The 20179-nt window shown below is 39.6% G+C and overlaps 1 protein-coding gene across 7 annotated transcripts in view; it reads right to left on the reverse strand.

Annotated features, from left to right (window-relative positions):
- Nucleotides 1–798: 798 nt before the first annotated feature.
- Nucleotides 799–20179, reverse strand: part of sorcs2 (sortilin-related VPS10 domain containing receptor 2) — a 377677-nt gene continuing 358296 nt past the window's right edge. For 2 of the 7 annotated variants that reach the window (XM_039609299.1, XM_039609305.1), the window contains 14 exons: nucleotides 17337–17457; nucleotides 17007–17140; nucleotides 16634–16753; nucleotides 16314–16485; nucleotides 16047–16233; nucleotides 14814–14947; nucleotides 13107–13230; nucleotides 10005–10117; nucleotides 6625–6747; nucleotides 6377–6476; nucleotides 6223–6270; nucleotides 5917–6019; nucleotides 4087–4289; nucleotides 799–2829 (listed from right to left, as the gene is read on the reverse strand). In XM_039609299.1, the coding sequence (XP_039465233.1) occupies nucleotides 2777–2829; nucleotides 4087–4289; nucleotides 5917–6019; nucleotides 6223–6270; nucleotides 6377–6476; nucleotides 6625–6747; nucleotides 10005–10117; nucleotides 13107–13230; nucleotides 14814–14947; nucleotides 16047–16233; nucleotides 16314–16485; nucleotides 16634–16753; nucleotides 17007–17140; nucleotides 17337–17457 (1735 nt within the window). In that variant the 3' untranslated portion in view covers nucleotides 799–2776. Of the gene's footprint in view, nucleotides 2830–3995; nucleotides 4290–5916; nucleotides 6020–6222; nucleotides 6271–6376; nucleotides 6477–6624; nucleotides 6748–10004; nucleotides 10118–13106; nucleotides 13231–14813; nucleotides 14948–16046; nucleotides 16234–16313; nucleotides 16486–16633; nucleotides 16754–17006; nucleotides 17141–17336; nucleotides 17458–20179 lie in introns of all 7 variants that reach the window. The other 5 variants (XM_039609302.1, XM_039609301.1, XM_039609300.1 and 2 more) reach the window with 5 other exon arrangements.

The following is a 20179-nucleotide window of genomic DNA, read 5'->3' on the forward strand; positions in this document are numbered from 1 at the left end:
TTACATTGGAGCGGCAAGATCCAAATTTCCTTTGACCATTTCAGGCTTTGCAAGCACTCAGATGAAAATCCACCTGAAACTCTTTAAATTGTGGAATCAGTATAATGTCCTTAACCACATAAAATTTGTCATGGGGAGAATACAGGGCTTGCTGTGTGGCAGGTGAATCGGCAGTTATCAGGCTGGCATTCCAGCTTTAAAGCTTTTACCCTGGCCTTGCCTCCACCTCAAACTCCGAAGGTCTCAGCCAGAGTTTCCACTTGGAGGATCTCTGGGAGCAGTCTGACCAGGCAGAGGAGCTAGAAGCTCCACATTAGCTTAACTGACTTTGATGGCATGAACTTGGTCACCTCATTGCATTTTGTGTGATGCTCGAGTTGTCCTGGCTGATTCCATCCTCTACACTGGAAGTATACTGCTTATAGTAACTTTTTACTAGATGGCCACTGTGCAGCAGTCACACACTGCTCTTTACTTAGTAGCCATCAGTACAGCACACTAACCTGTTTATCCTGTACTGCAGCATTTTTTACAAAATGAAAAAACAATGATTGATTTTAACAGATTGATTTAAAAAGAGAACTTATATGTGAGCTTTGCACACTGAGAAATCCAACCTCTCTTCTTCCTCTCCTTTGCTGTCTTTCTTATCTTTCTCCATCTCTGAGTGGAGTTAGCGTTCTTTCTTTTCTCTCCCAGTGAAACACAGCAGCTGGACCTTTAGTTAGCAAAACACTGTGACAAACTGCACACAAACAGTTGTACTAGATGATATTATACAAATTAAAGAGACATACACGTTATGGGAGTGATTTATTCCATGATGCAGGTTGAGTGCACTATGCTTCCTGAAAAGAACACAGTTGTTTTTAATTGCAAAACCAAAAGATCGAACAGACCAGAGAAAAATGAAAGGATAGCATCGTGGTCATAATTACACTGCTGTGTTACACTGTGCCACCATATGTGAAACTCCTTGACTACTACACTGGAACATCATAACCCCCATTTTCCCCTGTGTTTAAGGGGACATTGATACAAAGATGACACATCACTAGAAAACTAAGAACAAAAATATGAGCAGAATATGTACAAAAGATGAATCAAACCAGGAGGAGTTAACACGATCTGCTGCATCAAATACAAGATGGACCAAAGGGTGGTGACAATGGTAGCACTGTAAAAGCCGTTCAAAGACCTCTTGACACATCTGTAGACTTGTTCAGCTGCTGTCTGGTGCGTTGTGACAGCAACTGCTCACATTAGTTCAATCAAACAAACGTAAAAGACTTCTACAAAAGGTAACAGAAACACTCATTTGTGTTTTACATGTGCTGGAAAAGAAAAACTGACAGTATATCAAAAATATCCATCTACATTGCTGTCACTGTGTAACTGTGAGCATCTTTATAAGACAAGAAAATTATTTCCAGTTAACAATGAAGACTGGGAAACATCCCTACTCATGACATTATAATGAAAATACCCAAAAATGTAAAGCAGGCAATGATGCTGAGGAAAGTGGAAACAGTGAGATGTTGTTCAAACCTGGGAAATTCTGTGGCAGGAAACTCCAGAAAAAGAGGGGTAAAAAAAGTGATGTATTTTGGTATTAGTGTAAAACACTCACACACAAAGGGGATATTTACAAAGAGTAAATCACCGTTCATATTTACACATTTACAATGAACCAAACTTTTAAGGAGACATGATTCCACCACGGGCTATGCCTAATATAGGCTGATACAATAAAATATATCAACTACAGCTTCCCTCCAATGACGGCAACCTTTGTCTCCAGGGGGTCTGCTCTGACCGAGAAAGTGTTAGGACGGGGATGAGGACGAGGAGAAAGGGCTGTACTGTTTCCAGAAATAACTAAATAACAGGAAATGTCACTGAGCAGATCTGCGTCTGCTGTTTCAGGCACCATGGGACAGACAAAGGTGAAACTGATCAGAAACATCACAGACCACACATCTGTAAATTTTGTTACTTTTAAACAGGAACACATGGAAATGAATGTTTTTTTCTTTTCCTTTTTGTTAAATAAACAAAGCTGTGTGCACATACAGTATATTCCAAAGAAGCTGAGCTGTAAGAGTACCTGTCAGTGGAGATTTCAAAAAGTGCAATACTGCCCTCTTGTGTTTGCATGTGTATGCCCATCATATGCAAATTCACAAGGGTTTATATCACATCCTACATTCCATTGAGATTATTATTGCCATTGAAGAGAGGAGCAGAGTGATAACTGTGGGGGGAAAAACCCAACAACAATGGAGGGGAACAATGCAAACTACGTTTAGTGCTCAGAAATCATTTTAACACACCAGTCTCTGGAAAAGAGGATGGTTTCAACTATCTCTCTGACTGTCAGTATCAGTGGAAACCAGTCTTGTGAGACATACTTGCCGATTGTAGCTGTGTTAAGAGACAGACAGTGTACACACAGATGAGCCTTCAAACTGAGCCGCTGGCCCTTGTGTCCAGGGTGTCCAGGGCTGGCACAAAAAGTGAAGGGGTGATTACTGTAATAGAGTCCCAACACCATGGTCAGCCACTTCCCCAAAATAATTAAAACAATACACAGAAGCTAAAGCAGGAGAGTGGAACAGTCCATGGAAGAGTGAAGTGACCTGACAGAGGAGAAGGAGAGGGAAAATCTAAAGACGAGAGGAGGAAAAAGGCAGAGTGGAGTCCCTGTGCTCATTAGCCAGCTCGGCTCGCCTCGACTAGCTCTTCAGCATTGCCATGGTGGCCATCAGCTGGTCTGCTAACTGTGTAGCTCTCTGCAATTCATGTTTAGGACCACACCGGAATGAGTGCCTGATAAAAAAGAGATAAAAAAAGAAAATGAGAGATGTTAAAGAGACATATAAAATATACATAAAACACATACAGTTATGTAAAAGTGTTATATATGACATAAAGCAATGTATAGTATTAGACGGTGTCCTGTGACCTACAGTTCTGACTGTGAGCACAACACTAAAACTTCCAAAATGTAACATTTCACAAAAAAGCAGAAAAAATAGTAAAGCACATAATTATATAATTAAAATGTAATAATTTACTTGCCTTCATAATTAGTAAACTTGATTTAATACTATGGTTGATTAATAGTTTGATTAATTCCGGACTTCATTAAGAATTCCAGCGTGCTGGCTCAAAATTGGGTATAAAAACATTAATTCAATATGAGTTTTTCCTTCAAAAATTGTTAGTTGTTCCGCATGCTCTAATAAGTAAAGTTCCTATATATTTCTTTATATTGTTATATAGAACTCACAGGACCAAATTTGACATACTTTATGAGTTAAATGTTGCATTTTGTGGCCAGTTGCAATTTGCTAATCTTAGTGTCTTTCTTAAGCACTGGTAGGCCAAACCCCCATAGGATATTTTTGCTTTATTACATGAAAAATAAAAGATTCTAATCTTGTATAACACAATCAGGCTTACCATTGGACTTTAAAATTAAGAATGATTTACTTTTGTCACAATGATAGTCGTGACAAGGATAGTTTAATATGTAGAAAGAATGCACTTATTAATGACAGGAAAGAAAAAATGATTACTTTAATGGTGACCACCATTAACAGTCCACTATATCTATGATCACAAAGCAATTCATTACCATCATAAGCATAGCCATCATATTCTTTTGTGGTTGCATTGTATTTTATGAAAAACCTTGTCATAAAATTTATAGAAATGACTATATAGAGACATTTGAGAGTTGTACAATCAGGTCATGTATGATAAAATTAAAAGAACTTTGGCAAGTCTACAAGTAAAACTCAGTAACACTAACATTTCAGATTCCTTAGGCATTATGTCGTGCAAAAAAATACTGAATAACATGCAATATGATTAGCTGTGCTTGTTGATGACCATAAAATGCGATGTGACTACTTTAGAAGCAACAATAATAAACCTCAAAGAACTGCAATGGCAGTAAAGATAACAAAAAGGGGGAAGTCCTTCAGTACCTTGGTGTGTGTTAGCTGCTGGTGTTAGTGGCTTGGGTTTAGTAGCAGTGGTTAGTAGTAGTCCTTATTAGGGAACGGAAGGCGGGGCTACCTCCTGCGTTACCTAGAGTCTGTGAGTCCAGGTCGTCATCGATGTACTCCTCACCCTGGATGATTTGCTGGGTGTCCTCACTGTGATTGACAGGGCTGATCATCTCCTGCTCCTTTACACTGTGCATCTGGGCGTAGTTGTGGGTGCATGGAAGCTTCCTGAAAAACAATGGGGGATATGCATCCTCAGCCCTAAGCCAAGGACTGTGGGATTTGTTGTTTTTGTAAGACGGGGCTGTATAGTCTTCCATTGCGTGCTTTAATTCAAGTGACTTTTTGCGGATATTTGTGTTAGGGACACAAGGAGGTGCTGCTGGTGGGTTACTGATGTGATAAGAAGCATGCGCAATGTGAATTTTCATTCAACTGTTTAGGGTTGGGTGGTATGACTTCAAACATCATGATGTGTATGCAACCATCAGGGAATATGATATTTATATTAAAATAGCTGGTGGTAGCTAAAGACACTGGACAGACGGATACATTTTAGTTCATGCACATCATTACAAAATTTCAATATTGTAGCAATCTAACTTAAGGGATATTTCAATTTGTGTCATTTACTTTGGTATGGAACCTGAACATTTGATGGATTTCCACACTATCTACAATAGATTTTAAATAGTCAGGTTACAATTAAAATTCAGATTTTCAGCTTTAATTGAGGACATTTAACAGAAGTATTACATTTAGTGTGTAGGAGTTAAAGCCATATTTAGACACAGTCCTTCATTTTAGAGGCTCATAAATCCAGGGTGATATCACCAGATGCTGTGTGATGTATCTCTTGAGATACTCCACTTAGCCTTTAGTTCAGCTGCATTACAGTTACTGCTTGTAAGTGGGTCTCTCTGCATTCAGTTATGTATTCAATAACTGAAAACACACTCTATTGGGATGAGTTCAGATGACTGAAACAGTCATATTGGTAATACACCTTTTCTTCGCCTTGAAAACTCTTGGTGAACTTTTGCAGTATGCTTTGGGTCATTTGTACGGTGAAGCACTGAAAGTAGCCCAGTACACTTCAGAATTCACTCTACTACTTGTGCTACTATCGGCAGTCACATCATCAATAAACACTCGGTTCCACTGGCAGCCATACATGGCCATGGAGTAACATTGCCTCCATCATATTTGAGAGATAATGCGGTATGAACTTTACAGGCTCCTTTAGATATTTTTTGGCAAAGTCAAATTGGCTTCACCGTTCTTTAGTGTAACCAGTGGTTTGCACCTTATTGTAAACCTGCTGTATTTCATTCAAGTGTAACATTTTTTAGACTCTGACAATGATATGCCCACCATCTGAAGAGGGTTCTTAACCAAGGAAAGAATTCTGTGATTGTCTTCCATAGCCACAATAGTGCTTCTGAGCTGGCCGTTGCATTCTTTCTTTTTCCTCGTTTTTAAGAAATGCACTGCCAAAACTATAGTCTAAGGTTTTAACTCACAGCAACTTCCATGGATTAGTGAGCCACTTCCATGGATTAGACCCCATTTTGAGAGTTACAGTCAACAGTCATGCAAATTCAACACTTGGACTTTATCAGGATCATTCTGCTTAATTTATCATGGAATAATGAAAAAATAGCCCTAACCTAGCTTGTGAAGCTGAAAGTCTGCATTTCAATGAAATCTTAATTGTTTGATTTACAATCCACTGCAGTGGTGCACAGAGGCAATATTACAAATATTATGTTACTGTACAAAACTACTGACTTTATAGCTCACCTCATAAGTTTTTCTTTCAACATTTGATTTCCATTACTTGTCAGGTTTTTTGTGCCTACGCCGTTAAGGTGACAGCACTGTAAAATACATGACTCACCTTTTGAACTTATAGAGGATAAAGGCGCCAGTAGCAATAAGACCAATAAGGAAAATGACAGCTAGAGTCCAAACACCGGCACTTCCAGCTGCACCATGGTAGCCTGGATTGATGAGCACACAGTAAAGAATGCATCATGTTTTCACAATCAAAGGACAAAAAGAGCATCAGATGAAAACACAGCAGAGCACAACACCAACAGACCCGGATGCAGGAAAAAGAAAGGCCCAGGAATCAAACCAAAGACTAAGCTGATGATGCTAAATGCATTTATAGAGAAAGCAGGTATATTATTTATCAACGCACCATTCTCTGCCTCTGTAGCTGTTGAGTCTTTAGCAATATAACCTAGTTCTTGGAAATAAACCAATAGGATGCAATTATAATTTAAAATACTGTATACATTTACAAACTTCACTTAATATGTACTGAAGTGCCATATATATGTACGAAAATATACCTGCATTTGGGTCAGCTAGCATCACGAGCACCTGTAGGCCTCCTCGTATCACAAAGCTGACGTTGTTGTCGTTGAAGACCTGAATGATGGCTGGAATACGCTAAAGATGAGATTAAGTGTATTAAATGTAACTGATGTTACTTATAAAAAACAAACTTGCTAGTCTGTGTCTCCACAGAGTAAAACATGCGATTCTGCCACCACTCGTGTTCAGGCTGTGGATATGTTTATTATCAGTGATTTCATACCTTATCTACAAACAAGCTTCTCTTGGCTGGTTTGGTGTCCAGTGGGAGAACATACAGGTCGGCAGTGGTGGGGAGACCTGGTTTGACCACAGTAACCAGGGAATTCTCAGGTACACCTGTAATCTGGGGCCACAAGTTGAAAACGCCAGTCATGTCTTAAATCTGCACTAATCCAATAACTGTATAATTCATATCCTACAGTGTTTAGTGTTAATCAGCAAAGGTTAGCATGCTAACTATGATTATATTATTACAGTTTTTTCTGAATGCTTAAACCCTAACTGTGATTCTTATAGCACAATTTCTAAAACTATTAATACTTATAGCAAAACCACTCACTGAGTTTGCAAAACTAAAAGCACAAACACTGCTTTGCACTCAGTTTGCCATTTTGTAACACACACTTTGCAAACCTGTAGCTACAATCCACTGCACAGCACTCTTTTTGCAGAACTGTAAACACAACTCACTGCTTTACACTCAATTTCCAAATGATCAACACACTCCTAGCAAAACTATACACATTTAAGGCCATTATTTACGCTATTTTGCCAACTGTCTGGCGCAAGAGGAGCACTGTCACATGTGAAAACTTTTTTAGATAATTAGTTCACTTTGCAATCAGCCTAAGCACTATAATACAGGTAAGCTGTGTGTGTGGAGTACAATGGAGGGAGCAGGAAGAGTGAGAAGTAGAGGAGGCCGAGAAAGAGGACGTGGAGGTGAAGAAGTAGGACGAAGAGGACGACAAGGACAAGGAGGAGCAAGACGAGGACGAGGAGGGGGGAGAGGAAGGGTAAGAAGAGTAAGAAATAGAATTGCTGATGACATCAGAGCTACAATAGTGGACCATGTAATCAACCATGGAGTGACCCTGAGGGAAGCTGGCCAACGGGTTCAGCCTAACTCGAGCCGCTACACTGTAGCAAGCATCATAAGGACATTTTGAAATGAGAATCGGTTAGTACAGTTACTTTGCACTAAGACTTGTAGCACTGCCATATGCTAATGAGAAACACAACAATACCATAGATGTAAAAATACTGAAATTGTTACTTTATAGAATTGCTAGACGATCAGATGCTGGGGGCAGAGGAAGAATGTTCACTGCAGACCAAGAAACCCATATTGTCATTATGGCGATTGCAAATAATCCGATACTTGGAAATAAACACTTGTGTTTGTTTTGATGTGTGTGAATAAACACCAGTACTTGAAGTTTGGATTCCTCTATGCTTACGGATCTATGACAAAAATATGAGCTCAAACTGACATAGCCTACCTTGTGCACAGAGAAAGCAAAAGCCAGATGTGTTTTTCATTCATACCATCAGTGTGTAGTTGGTGCATTGTGTGCTTATTACAGTTTTTTCTGATTGCTTAAGCACATGTTTTGTAACTATTGGCTATTTTTGCAAAACTCTACACACAAATAAGAAAACCTGTCACCCAATTATCAAAACATTGTAGTTCTCTTGCAAAAGCGAACACAGCTAGATTAACTCTTCACACCTTCGTAAAAATGGTGTTTTCGTATCAGACAGTACACACAAGCCATCATCTACTAAGCACACAATGCGCCAACTGCACACTGATGGTATGAATACAAAACACATCTGGCTTTTGCTTTCTCTGTGCACAAGGTAGGCTAAGTCAGTTTGAGCTCATACTTTTGTCATAGATCCGTAAGCATAGAGGGATCCAAACTTCAAATACTGGTGTTTATTCACACACATCAAAACAAACACAAGTGTTTATTTCCAAGTCAAAACGAAATAGTAATTTCACTGAGGAAAAAAAAGAAATCAGTCTACATTGTGTCATCTCTGTGGATCTGGCCACAAAATTTCGTCTACATCACATGAAATGTCCTCTAGTCCAGCGGTCCCCAACCTTTTTTGTGCCACGGACCGGTTTATGCCAGACAATATTTTCACGGACCGGCCTTTAAGGTGTCGCGGATAAACACAACAAAATAAAACTAGTACCGGTACCAAAAAAAAGAAGATTTATTCATAACACACGTGAAAAGACCCAGGAAAAGCGAGTTAACGATAACAACGATAACAAAATAACGCTGAAAACCGATAAAAACCCTGAAAACCATACATTTCATACCTGAGCCTCAACTTTCGCGGCCCGGTACCAAAGGACTCACGGGCCGGTACCGGTCCGAGGCCCGGGAGTTGGGGAGCGCTGCTGTAGTCCAAGGCACAGGGGAAAATATCTTCTGGAATTTTACATCTATGGTATTGTTGTGTTTCTCATTAGCATGGCAGTGCTACAAATCTTAGTGCAAAGTGACTGTACTAACCGACTCTCATTTCAAAATGTCCTTATGATGCTTGCTACAGTGTAGCGGCTCAAGTTAGGCTGAACCCGTTGGCCAGCCTCCCTCAGGGTCACTCCATGGTTGATTACATGGTCCACTATTGTAGCTCTGATGTCATCAGCAATTCTATTTCTTACTCTTCTTACCCTTCCTCTCCCCCCTCCTCGTCCTCCTCTTGTTCCTCCTTGTCCTTGTCGTCCTCTTCGTCCTACTTCTTCACCTCCACGTCCTCTTCCTCCTCTACTTCTCACTCTTCCTGCTCCCTCCATTGTACTCCACACACACAGCTTACCTGTATTATAGTGCTTAGGCTGATTGCAAAGTGAACTAAAAAAGTACTAAAAACCTTATCTAAAAAAGTTTTCACATGTGACAGTGTGCCAGACAGTTGGCAAAATAGTGTAAATAATGGCCATAAATGTGTATAGTTTTGCTAGGAGTGTGTTGATCCTTTGCAAATTGAGTGTAAAGCCGTGAGTTGTGTTTACAGTTCTGCAAAAAGAGTGCTGTGCAGTGGATTGTAGCTACAGGTTTGCAAAGTGTGTGTTACAAAATGGCAAACTGAGTGCAAAGCAGTGTTTGTGCTTTTAGTTTTGCAAACTCAGTGAGTGGTTTTGCTATAAGTATTAATAGTTTTAGAAATTGTGCAATAAGAATCACAGTTAGGGTTTAAGCATTCAGAAAAACCTGTAATATGATGGCTTGTGTTAACTGTTGGATACAAAAATACCATTTTTACAAAGGTGTGTAGAGTTAAGCAAGGGTTATTCGCTTTTACAAGAAAACTACAATGTTTTGCTGATTTGGTGAAGAGTTTTCTTATTTGTGTGTAGAGTTTTGCAAAAATAGCCAATGGTTACAAAAAATGTGCTCAAGCCATCAGAAAAAACTGTATTATGTGATTATAACATGGACTATCATTATCTAACAGTAATGCTTTTATGTTTTGTATTTATAGGAGTACCAGACATTAGATTGGACTGTGCGCTATAAAAAGACAAGAAGTTAGGTTGCATGACACTACCATCCATTCTCTTTAAAGACCTACCTTTGCCAGTATTTTGGTGACCACCTGGCCAATGTCATCTCTCCACTCTGGGATATTTGGATTGAATCTGTCTAGGTTTCTGCTGAAGCTCAGAGGGATGACTTGGAAGTTATCTGCAGGAGCAGTCAACAAGCATCATGGATATGATTCAAATTGATCAAATAAAACATAATATTATTTTAGCAAATAAATAAAATTAAAAAGAAACTGCAAATACCTAAACATTACGCTGTTTGGACAGATGTGTAACACCTTGGTGGGAACATATGTGGTAAAGAAATCAGTCTGCCTATCCATATGTGTATTTTTTAGCATGAACTGATAGAAGTAGTGTAGCTTGTTGAGAAGCAGCATTTCAAATATGCATAAAACTGTGTACAAAAATCACAAAATAATTTAAGCAACATAATGACACCAAAGCGAAAAGCTAGTTAAAATGTACTTAAGTTCAGACAGTAAAAAAATCAGAGTTAAACTAAAATAAACTCCCTCTATCTTCAGATATTAAAGCTTGCTTATAAATAAAACAAGCACATCTCTTTGTAAAATGAATTCTAACATGTTCATCCTCTGATACACCAGCAATAAAATCATGAGATCATACAATATTTTCCAAAGGTGTAAAAATGTCAATTCAATTCAATTTTTTTTTTTACAGTGCCAAATCTCAGCAACAGTCGCCTCAAGGTGCTTTATATTGTAAGGCAGACCCTACAATTACAGGCAGCAAATTTGTCTCTATTATGTCTCAGTGACTCATAGACCAACAATAGTTTTTAAGGTTTGACTTTACTATCCTAACTCTTACTGAAAAATTTAAGAATGTTGAAAGCTCACTCTCAACAGTAGAGGTGAGATGTGGTTGAAAGCTATGAGAAAAAGCCCACAGTAAGACAAAGATCTGAATTGAATTTTCATCTTAACTACCTTATCCAAAAGAAAGACTGAATATATGCATTAAATTTAAGCTAACAGCATTGTTTATGTTAGCAAGAATGAATGACCTCTCTGCACGGAATCATACTTGTTATTACAGTTTTTCTCGATTGCTTAAACACTATCTTTTGAACTCAAATTTTCAAACCATAATGCTATTTTTCAAAAAGCACACCCATTTCCCTGAACTATTAACACTATTCCCCTGCTTTAACACATGAGTCAGATTTGGTGAACTGTTACTGCAAAACTGTACACACAAATCCCTACATTTTTCATCGCTTACAACATGTGGTCATTTAGAAAGCACTAGCATTCAATGATGTTAACTTAAGTCAGCACAGCTTGAGCTCAATTAGTGGAAACACTACGAGTCAAAATGTATCACACACCAATCAGAAACTTTGAGGGCCAAAGTCAGCTCATTCAGGTTTGAAACAATGGATCCAAAGACATGCAAAGGAAGCGGTCAAGTAGGAGGAGGAGGAGAAGGAGGTCTAGGACAACAGCGACAAGGAAGGGGAAGAGCTAGGGCAAGGAGACAAGCGGTCTTGGTCATCTCCCAGAGATGTTATTCCGGGCTAGCCCTTCCGAGATGTATCCAGTCTGCAGTCAGAGATCTTATTCTGAGTATTCACAGCAGCCGTAGCCTCTCCAAGATCTTATCCGTGCTGACTCAATGGGCCCATTTTGAGAAACTCACGCCTCTCCCATCGTTCCAATCCCAGCGGGCAGCCTTGTGGGGGTTTGAACAGCCGGTTCCGCTTTCTTAATTCTTCGATAAGTCAGGGTCAAGCCAGCTCCGATCAGCCAGAACCCTGTTACCATGGTTCCGAATAGGTAGATATCTTCACCACTCAGGCTCACCCAAGCCCAAACTTCTCGTTGAGAAAGGGGTGTCAATTGCATTTAGGGACCAGTTGATCCAATCCATAATTCCTCTTTTAGGTTTTAGAGAACAGACTGTGAGAGAATGTTCCAGGGAAAATACAAAAAAACACGAGACTAGATAAGGACATAAGCAGGGAAGATAAGGGAGAGGAGAAAAAGTGCGTCCGCCTCCTCCGAGAGCCAAAAGAAACTGCTCTGTACAGTAACTTTTAAGTTGCTGAACTCAAGTTTTTTGAGTTTCAGTATGTTTCCATTTTGTCCTGAAAAAGGATATTTGACAGTTACAGTAAATGAGTGATTCTATTTTGTAGGACACAGAGGGGACAACCTGGTGGAGGCCGGTTAAGGCTTTTGAGGAGCAAGAGAGGGAGCTTGTAAACATAGAAATTGCCACTAATTATTTCCCGCCTGCGAGGAGGAGATTGAGTGAGGATGATCATCATTTTCGAGGGATAAATGCCATCAGCCTCTCCATATTGACCACAACCTCCGAAAGAACCAATTCCAGATGAAACAGGCATACAGCGTCCCTTTTGAACGATACTCTTGACAGAGTGAAAAACCAACAAATGAGTTTTGATATTGTATGAAGTATTGTGTTCCATCACAGCATGATAGTTTATGCTGCCATTTGTGCAGTCTTAAACTGTGGTTCAGGGTAACTCTATTGTGTTATGTGTTTTGCAGAGAACCTTTGAAATTGAAGGACGGCCTGTTCCCCATGAAATTATCTTTGTGGATGAGGCAGGTTTTGACCTGACCAAAAGGAGGAGCATTGGTTGAGTCTTTTGTCTTCATCATGTGAAAAGGTTTTGAGGGGAAGAACCACAAGCAACATAACTTGCCAGTTTTGGAAATATTGTTTTGAATTTATTGTACCAATGTGTAAGACAATGTTGTAGTGTGTGTGTTTTTGGCCTTGTGTGCTATGTCTGTGGGCAAAATTTGGTTTTTCAGCAAGTGAATGGTTTTGAGTGTAGAGCTTCATTTTGACCTGAAAATACGATGTTTGGGAAATTGGGTGAGACGTTATGGATTTGTGTTTACTGTTTTGAGAATACGAGGCATAGTTTCGAGAAATGTGTTGACGCACTCAAGAAATACTGTAATCTCTGGCTCTCTTCCACAACATGTATTTTATCCTGTCTTGAATTAAAATGAATATTGTAATTTTAACTTCTCTGTTCTGGCCAACAGGCAAATGTAACTTTCTCAGAACCTTTGATATAATAACCTCTTTCTCTTCACCTCTTAGCACATACAAACATTCGTTACCGTAAACTCGGACAGTTCTTGAGTCCTGCACCATGGATCGGCTGTTTGTAGCCTGTACCGTGACTGAGACTTCGCCCGTCTTTGGGAAACAAGTCAGAAGGCTGTTCTGCAGAGTCAGGATGGGCTGCAGGAAAAACTCACAGTATTAGTGATAAAAACATCTGGAACATCTGGAAAAACAAAAAAAATGAGGTCTGGACGTCAGAAATATTCAGAACATTTTCGGGTTTATTTAATAACTATGCAATATGAAAACTGCTGTGCAAAATAAATTTTGAGACTATTTTAATTCATTGCTTTAGTCACTGGGCCACAAATTTGCTCATAGCTTAAATTAAAATTGGTACTGCAACTGGAACCCTAACAAGAAACTAGCCATATTGTACTCTGGGTCCAGCAACCAATAGCAAGAAGGCAGTGCACAGTGTAACTTGTGCACTGCCTTTAAGCAGCTACACAAATTTTGGTCTCTTTGTCACTGTAAAAAGAAACTGAAAAGTTTATACATATCAGAACATAATACAAATCATCTGTTCTTTACCAGGTCTTAAAATTAAATAAATAAAACTTCAGGTACAAAACATTTCCTATAATGCTGTGTCATTGTTTATTGAACAAAACCTAATCCAAAATGTACAATCAGAGTGTCAATCAGAAGTACACCCTTATTAGTTCCTTGGGAATTAAAAAGGTAAGTAGCCACGGGGGGGCTGCTAATTAAATGCACGTAATTAATTTAATTCGGCAAGCGAACCACGGCCACAAAAGCTGAATTTTTTGGAAGTTTTCTGGTCTGGAGGAAGAAGTGGAATAAATTCAAGACATTCTTCCTAGTAGGAGAGATCCTGGGAAATCACCCCAAGGTCACAGCGTAATGTTCAGAGAAAATGCAAAAAACACCAAAACAACCAACCAAGCAAAAAAACAATCCAAGAACTACATCTCAGACTCTACAGGCCTCAGCTACCATGTTAAATATTAAAGTTTGTGTCAGTAGAATTAGAAAAAGACTGAACAAGTACAGTGTGTCTGGAAGGGTTCTCAGGAGAAAGCCTCTTTCTAGAAAGAACACAGCAGCACTACTTATCTTTGCAAAATTGTATCTGAACAAACTACAACACTTCAGCAACAATGTTCTTTGGACATATGTGACATATATGAAAGTGGATATGTTTGGCCATAATGCATAGTACATAAAAACCAAACATTTCAGCACAAACACCTCATACCAAATGTCAAACCCACTTGACAGTTGGGTTCATTATACAGCAACTTGGCTTAGGCACCCTGTAGTCTGCTGCTGCTATTGCTGCTGAAGCTGGTTTATTATTGTTTGCTGGGTTTTTTTGTGGTTGCTACGGTATTTAAACGTAGAATGGGAGGCAGAGCCTTCAGCTTGCAGGTCCCTCTTCTATGGAACCAGCTCTCAGTTTGGATCTTAATATCAGTCATAGAGATTTCTCCTTTTGATGAAGATTACAGTTAGGGCCTTTAGTTTCCTGCACCAGGCCTAGAGTGCTGGGGAGTGCTCTTCATGACACACTGTTTCTTCCTCTTAATCACCACTTTTCACTTTTCTGTTTGTACACCACTCTGCATTCAATCCTTAGTTACTTAGCTGAACTAATGCAATTTTAATGGAATTCCACTGATTTTACAGTTAGAAATGAATTTATAAATGAATGACAATGGAACTTTTTCCTTTACCTGCATGCTGTCTCCTATCCACCAGTAAAAGACAGTCAGGTTGGCTTCACTGGGAAGGACAGTAGCAGTGAGATTGACCTCATGGTTTCTCCCAGCAATGGGAACCACTTCTAGGTGTACTTCCTGTAGAGGGGCTACAAGAAATGAAATTCCGATGAAATACTAAGAAACGGTCAATTAAAACTGTTTTAAGTTGTCCCTAAATTGCATAATCACACTGTATTTAACTGTAAGTTAAATTATTTCCTCAATGAAGAAATATATCTGTGAATGGACTGGTACTTATATAGCACTTTTCTATGCAAGCCTCATTCACCCACATATTCATTTTCAATGTCTCAGTGCTTTTAACCTAACATTGACAAACTCTCGAATGGATGCATAACTGGGGGTGCTGTATCTTGCACAAGAATACAACATAGAGTAGAGAGGAGCTGGGAATCCAACCATTGACCTTTCAATAGTTAGACACCCACTCCACCTCTTGAGTCACAGCGACTTAAGATAGCACCTGGAATTCCCAGACGGCCTCCCATTCCAGTACTAACCAGGCTTGACCCTGGTTATCTCCTTCAGATCAGAATCAGAATCAGAAAGGGTTTTATTGCCAAATGTTGAGCAGGTTTACAACATTAGATGAGATCAGGTGTGCTTAGAGTGGTATGACCATAACACAAGTTTGTTGCCAAAACATATTGATATCATATGGATCATATGATATCATATAGAATATATCTAATACTATAATATATGTAATATTCAGTTTAGAGTCTCGCACAAGATCTTTGATTATCAGCTTAAACATGAGGAAAGACGCACAATGGGCTCTAAAGCTGAAAAGAAAAACAGCTGTTTTTTCATTTTTCACTGAGACGCTATAAAGTTGGCTGATTTGATAAGATTTGAAGTGACAGACACAGCAAGTGCTGGGAAGTCATTTGTACCTGACAAATAAGAAGTGAAAAATGAAGTGAGATTCAGAACTGTCTCCAGCATATTTGGGAAAGCTAGACAAATCTGAGAAGAGTGAACCAACTGGCAAAAGATGATTTCATCACGTTTTTTTTCCTGCTAGGTATTAATAGAAATTCAGGACAATTGATTATGGATGTTTGTGATAGGCAGTGTGAGCTTCAATGATGAGACATCGGCAAAAACTCCACCTCCAAGAAAGAAAATACATTTTAGAGGCTGTCTAATTAAAACACAAGGAAGTTCACCGGGAAACCCAACCTGTGACCTGGATGTACATGGTAGCCTCATCGTGTCCAGCGATATTCTCAGCCTTCACTTTGACCTTGTAAATGCCTGGATTTTCATAACGGTGCTGGATGGGTTCATCAGTCACGGTCAGGTTCTGGTAAATTGCCCGTACCCCATCACCAAGATCCACCTGATACTTGGTGCTGCTGGTGTCACCCTGTTAAAGAAAGATGATGTTCAACAAACTGAAACTATATAAATGAGGAAAAAGCAAAAAGAAAACAACTTTTATCCTACCTGATCCTGGTGGACAGTGAATGTGATGTCATCCCCAGGTGCCACAGCCAGCATCTGCCCTTTTATGCCAACTCGTAATCCTTTAGGGGCGAGCAGGGGGCAGCTGTGCTTTTTAGAGCTCTGCTGCTTGTTTGGCTCCCCTTCACAAGAGTTAGATATCATCTTCCTGTAGCTGAAACACAGCAGAGGACAGAGTGTAAAGTCAGGCATGCACTCTTACTGAAAGCAAGATTAGAGAGTAAATAACAATGCTGATAGGTGTGAACTTGAGACAGAGCTGGAGCTGGGTTGGAGAAAACGCAAAATCAACAAGAACAGACCCAGTGCTGGACATGTAGGTCTGTCCTAGGTGGCAGTCTTCGGGTGGTGAATCTGGATCATACCAGAAGTCAGCGAAGCAGCGGTCAGTTTCCATGTGTGATCGCTCGAATCCATAATCACTACAAAGACATTTCAGCATCATAAAAATTAATAACTGTTCACTAAGCAAGAAAGTTATGCTGGTCTGAGCAAATACTTGAAAAAGTAAAGGCCTCAAAGATAACACAGCATGAAGTAGTCCGCACAGTGTCCTTTATTTGCGTTTATAAACAATACATTTGCTTTTGTTTCCACATGTTATGCATTCTACTTTCAGATACAATAATAGAGGAAAATATGATCTAATCTGAAACCAGTTCTGTGAGTATTTACCAGCTGTAGTCTTTCTCAGTACACTGACAGGGTTTGTTGGTGAGAGCTGATGTGTAGCTTTTTCCTTTTATGCAGAATGCAGTGTCCTTCCTCTTCCTGAACGTCCGCTCCTGGCCCATAATGCACTTTTCCTCCTAAGGGTGATAAAATCCATGTGCACACTCGGTAGCCACTTATATGTTTGTACAATCTGATGCAACCAAACACAGCTTGAGAGCCATGACCTTAGAAATAGATCATCTCACTTGGAAACTTCAAAAAGCCAGAATCTATAACAGAGCTTAAATCACGTGAATGTGCTGCATCTCTGTGTGAGTCCGTGTGCATTACCTTCTGATCTGTGAACTGCCAGGAGTCATAATCAGACTCAGTGCACTGACGGGGAAAAGACTGCCGAAAGTCCACTTTCACCAGCTCCCAGTCTGACCTATAGCTGATGTGGCCAAACACACTGCAAGAAAACACACACATACACATACACACACACACAGTATAATGAAAAAAGCCTTTTTTTGTCTGCACAAAGGAAAGTCTGAACATCAGGCTTTTTTCATTTTTTAGCATCAACACCTGAATGGAAAAGACAGCATACTTCCTTAATGTTCTGCTTGTTTGACAAAACATTAACAACGTTCTTGCTTCCAGCTGTTTGTTAGATTCTTTCCTCTGTGTTCCCTCAGAGCCACTGAGTTGCACTCACTTACACACCTGACACAAACAGCAGCAACTTCATTAATTATTCTAAGATTGGTAATTCACAACATGTACTTTTCTAAAACACAGAGTGGCGGTTTTAAATTGTAAGTATTTATTTCACAGCAGACTGTGGCATTATTATTGTGGCATCCAAATCATCATGCCCTGTATGATGCAAGGGGCAACACTGAGATATTCTTTACCCAAACCATCTTGCAGCATTACAAATGGATTGTATCTCTATTGGGAATGTAGCTCAAGTCCTCACCAAGTGATAAAGCCTTTTTAGCAGAGTCACAGTTCCCCATCCTTTCCACTAGATGGTGGTGTTCTACAGGAAATCACAGGTGATGCGCCATATTCCCATTCCTGAACTCAGCTGTTTAATCTGTGTGTGTCTGTTAGAACATTTTTAAGCATACTGATGTGACTCAAATCAGTGACTCTGACATATGTTGTTGGCTTGCAATCACCTCGTTGGAGTGCCGCGCAAGCACAACTAATGTTGTCTTTACCAGCGTCGTTAAAAGGTAGTGACAGATGTTTCGGCTGCAGATTCACATATGCTGATGTTCCACTTTTCCCTTCTGTTGTTCGTCTTGCTCTTACTTGTTTGACTTGGTCAAGTACGGATTATCCTGCTTCTTAAATTTTGAGGATTTTAAAGCAATTAATTACGATTTAAAATTATGCCATGCTGTGTGGTACAGACTGTCAAAAAAGTTTGGATTTCAGTTTTGCTAAGGTAAAATTTGAAGTCTTTTATTTAGTAACAATTATTAGCTGATAGCTTACCAGATCACCCTCCTGACCAAATACGGTAACCTCTGACTCCAAAATAACGACAAGACAGCTGCCCAAAAATACTTATCTTGATCTTTAATCTAATAAGTAGCTACATACCATCCATGTTTGTATACAGTCTATGATCACAATACACCTATTTCAAAATTCTGAAAACCACCTATGGAGGACAAGGAGAAGATCCTGCCTTAGTAATGTGGATGAACGCATGTTTAACATTTCCATCCGTGTGTCTTATCTAGATTTTGTAATCTACATTTTGCTGGGTCACTGCAAACCTTTCAGTGTACTTTATCAAAAAAAAAAGTTTATTGCTTTATTTGTGCATTAATTCCCACCACCTGTGGAGTTAATTTAGTTATTTCTTTGTCTACTTTTGAATGGGCACTCCAGAGCATTAAGACTTCTGTTACTGGACAAACAACAGTCCAATCAGCTCAGTGAACACAAATCAAAACTCATTAACAGCTCCCTTTGTTAAACAAACAGAGCTAAGTAGGAGAAAACACATGTTTGTACATTGTTTTCAGGAGAGTTTTGTTGCAGAATGTGATTAGATACAAACCAATGATGTGGTTTTCTACTATGTTTCTTACAAGTGGTTTAGAAACAGCAGAATGAGGTGATTTGATGATCTCACAAAGCAGTATGTGCAGTAGAAACCCCTCTGTGCTGTCCTGATATTTGACTGGCTGTTATTAGTATGAGTGGTGGACGAGCTCTACTCCCCACCTGTCCTTGGTGCTAAGTCACTGTTCAAAGACTTCATTATGGGATGGCAGCCTCCGCCATCAAAAATCGAAACTCCGTGGCAAGGAAATAGACCCTGGCTAATCTATCAAACATGAGCTGCCCTCAACACCCTTCCTTGGCCGCCGACCCTATCTCGCTGGAGTCAGTTGGACGGCACATATATATATGTGTGTGTGTGTGCGTGTGTGCGTCTGAGTGCGTCTCAGCCCAGAGGCTGTGTGCCTGACATCTCTGATAATGGTGAGTGAGCTTGAATGTTCGATCCTCTCCTCCTCATGTGTGTGTGTGTGCGTGTGTATCTGTGCGTGTGTGTGACAATCTCTTTGCCCTTCTCAGCAGATTACAGCTAGAAGTGAGTCTTATCTGTGTGCCAAGGCCTGGAGTCTAAGATGATGTGACAAGTCTCACTCCTGCTAACTTAGAGATGGAGAGATTTGGAGAGAGCAAGAGAGAGAGAGAGATAGAAAGCAAGAGAAGACAGACTTTATGCCTAAAAAGATATGAACTCCTGACATCTGCACCTAAAGCTACCTGCGGTTGATATTCAGTAGTCATAGAGTGAGAAGCCAAAGAAATCGAGAAGAAGTGTAGTGGTACCAGTTTTCAAGAACAAAAGAGTTATAGTAATTACAGATTGATAAAGCTGATACCATGAATCTGTTGATGCTAGATGTAATGTTTTCTTTGAAAGTGCTGATCGAGAAGTAGAAAAAAGGTCAGAAGGTTTTGCAAAATGTCTTTGTGGATTTCGAGAAACAATATGATAGGTTGCCAAGAACTATGCTACAGCATTAGGAAGTCAGGATTGGCAGAAAAGTACGTGAGGCCAGGAAATGAATGAGGTGAAACAGGTATTGGCTCTGACCCCTTTCTTGTTTACAACAGTGATAGACAAGCTGACAGATGCAATCAGGCAGCAG

The sequence above is a fragment of the Oreochromis aureus genome, linkage group 3 (genome assembly GCF_013358895.1).
Source record: "Oreochromis aureus strain Israel breed Guangdong linkage group 3, ZZ_aureus, whole genome shotgun sequence".
Taxonomy (NCBI): Eukaryota; Metazoa; Chordata; class Actinopteri; order Cichliformes; family Cichlidae; genus Oreochromis; species Oreochromis aureus.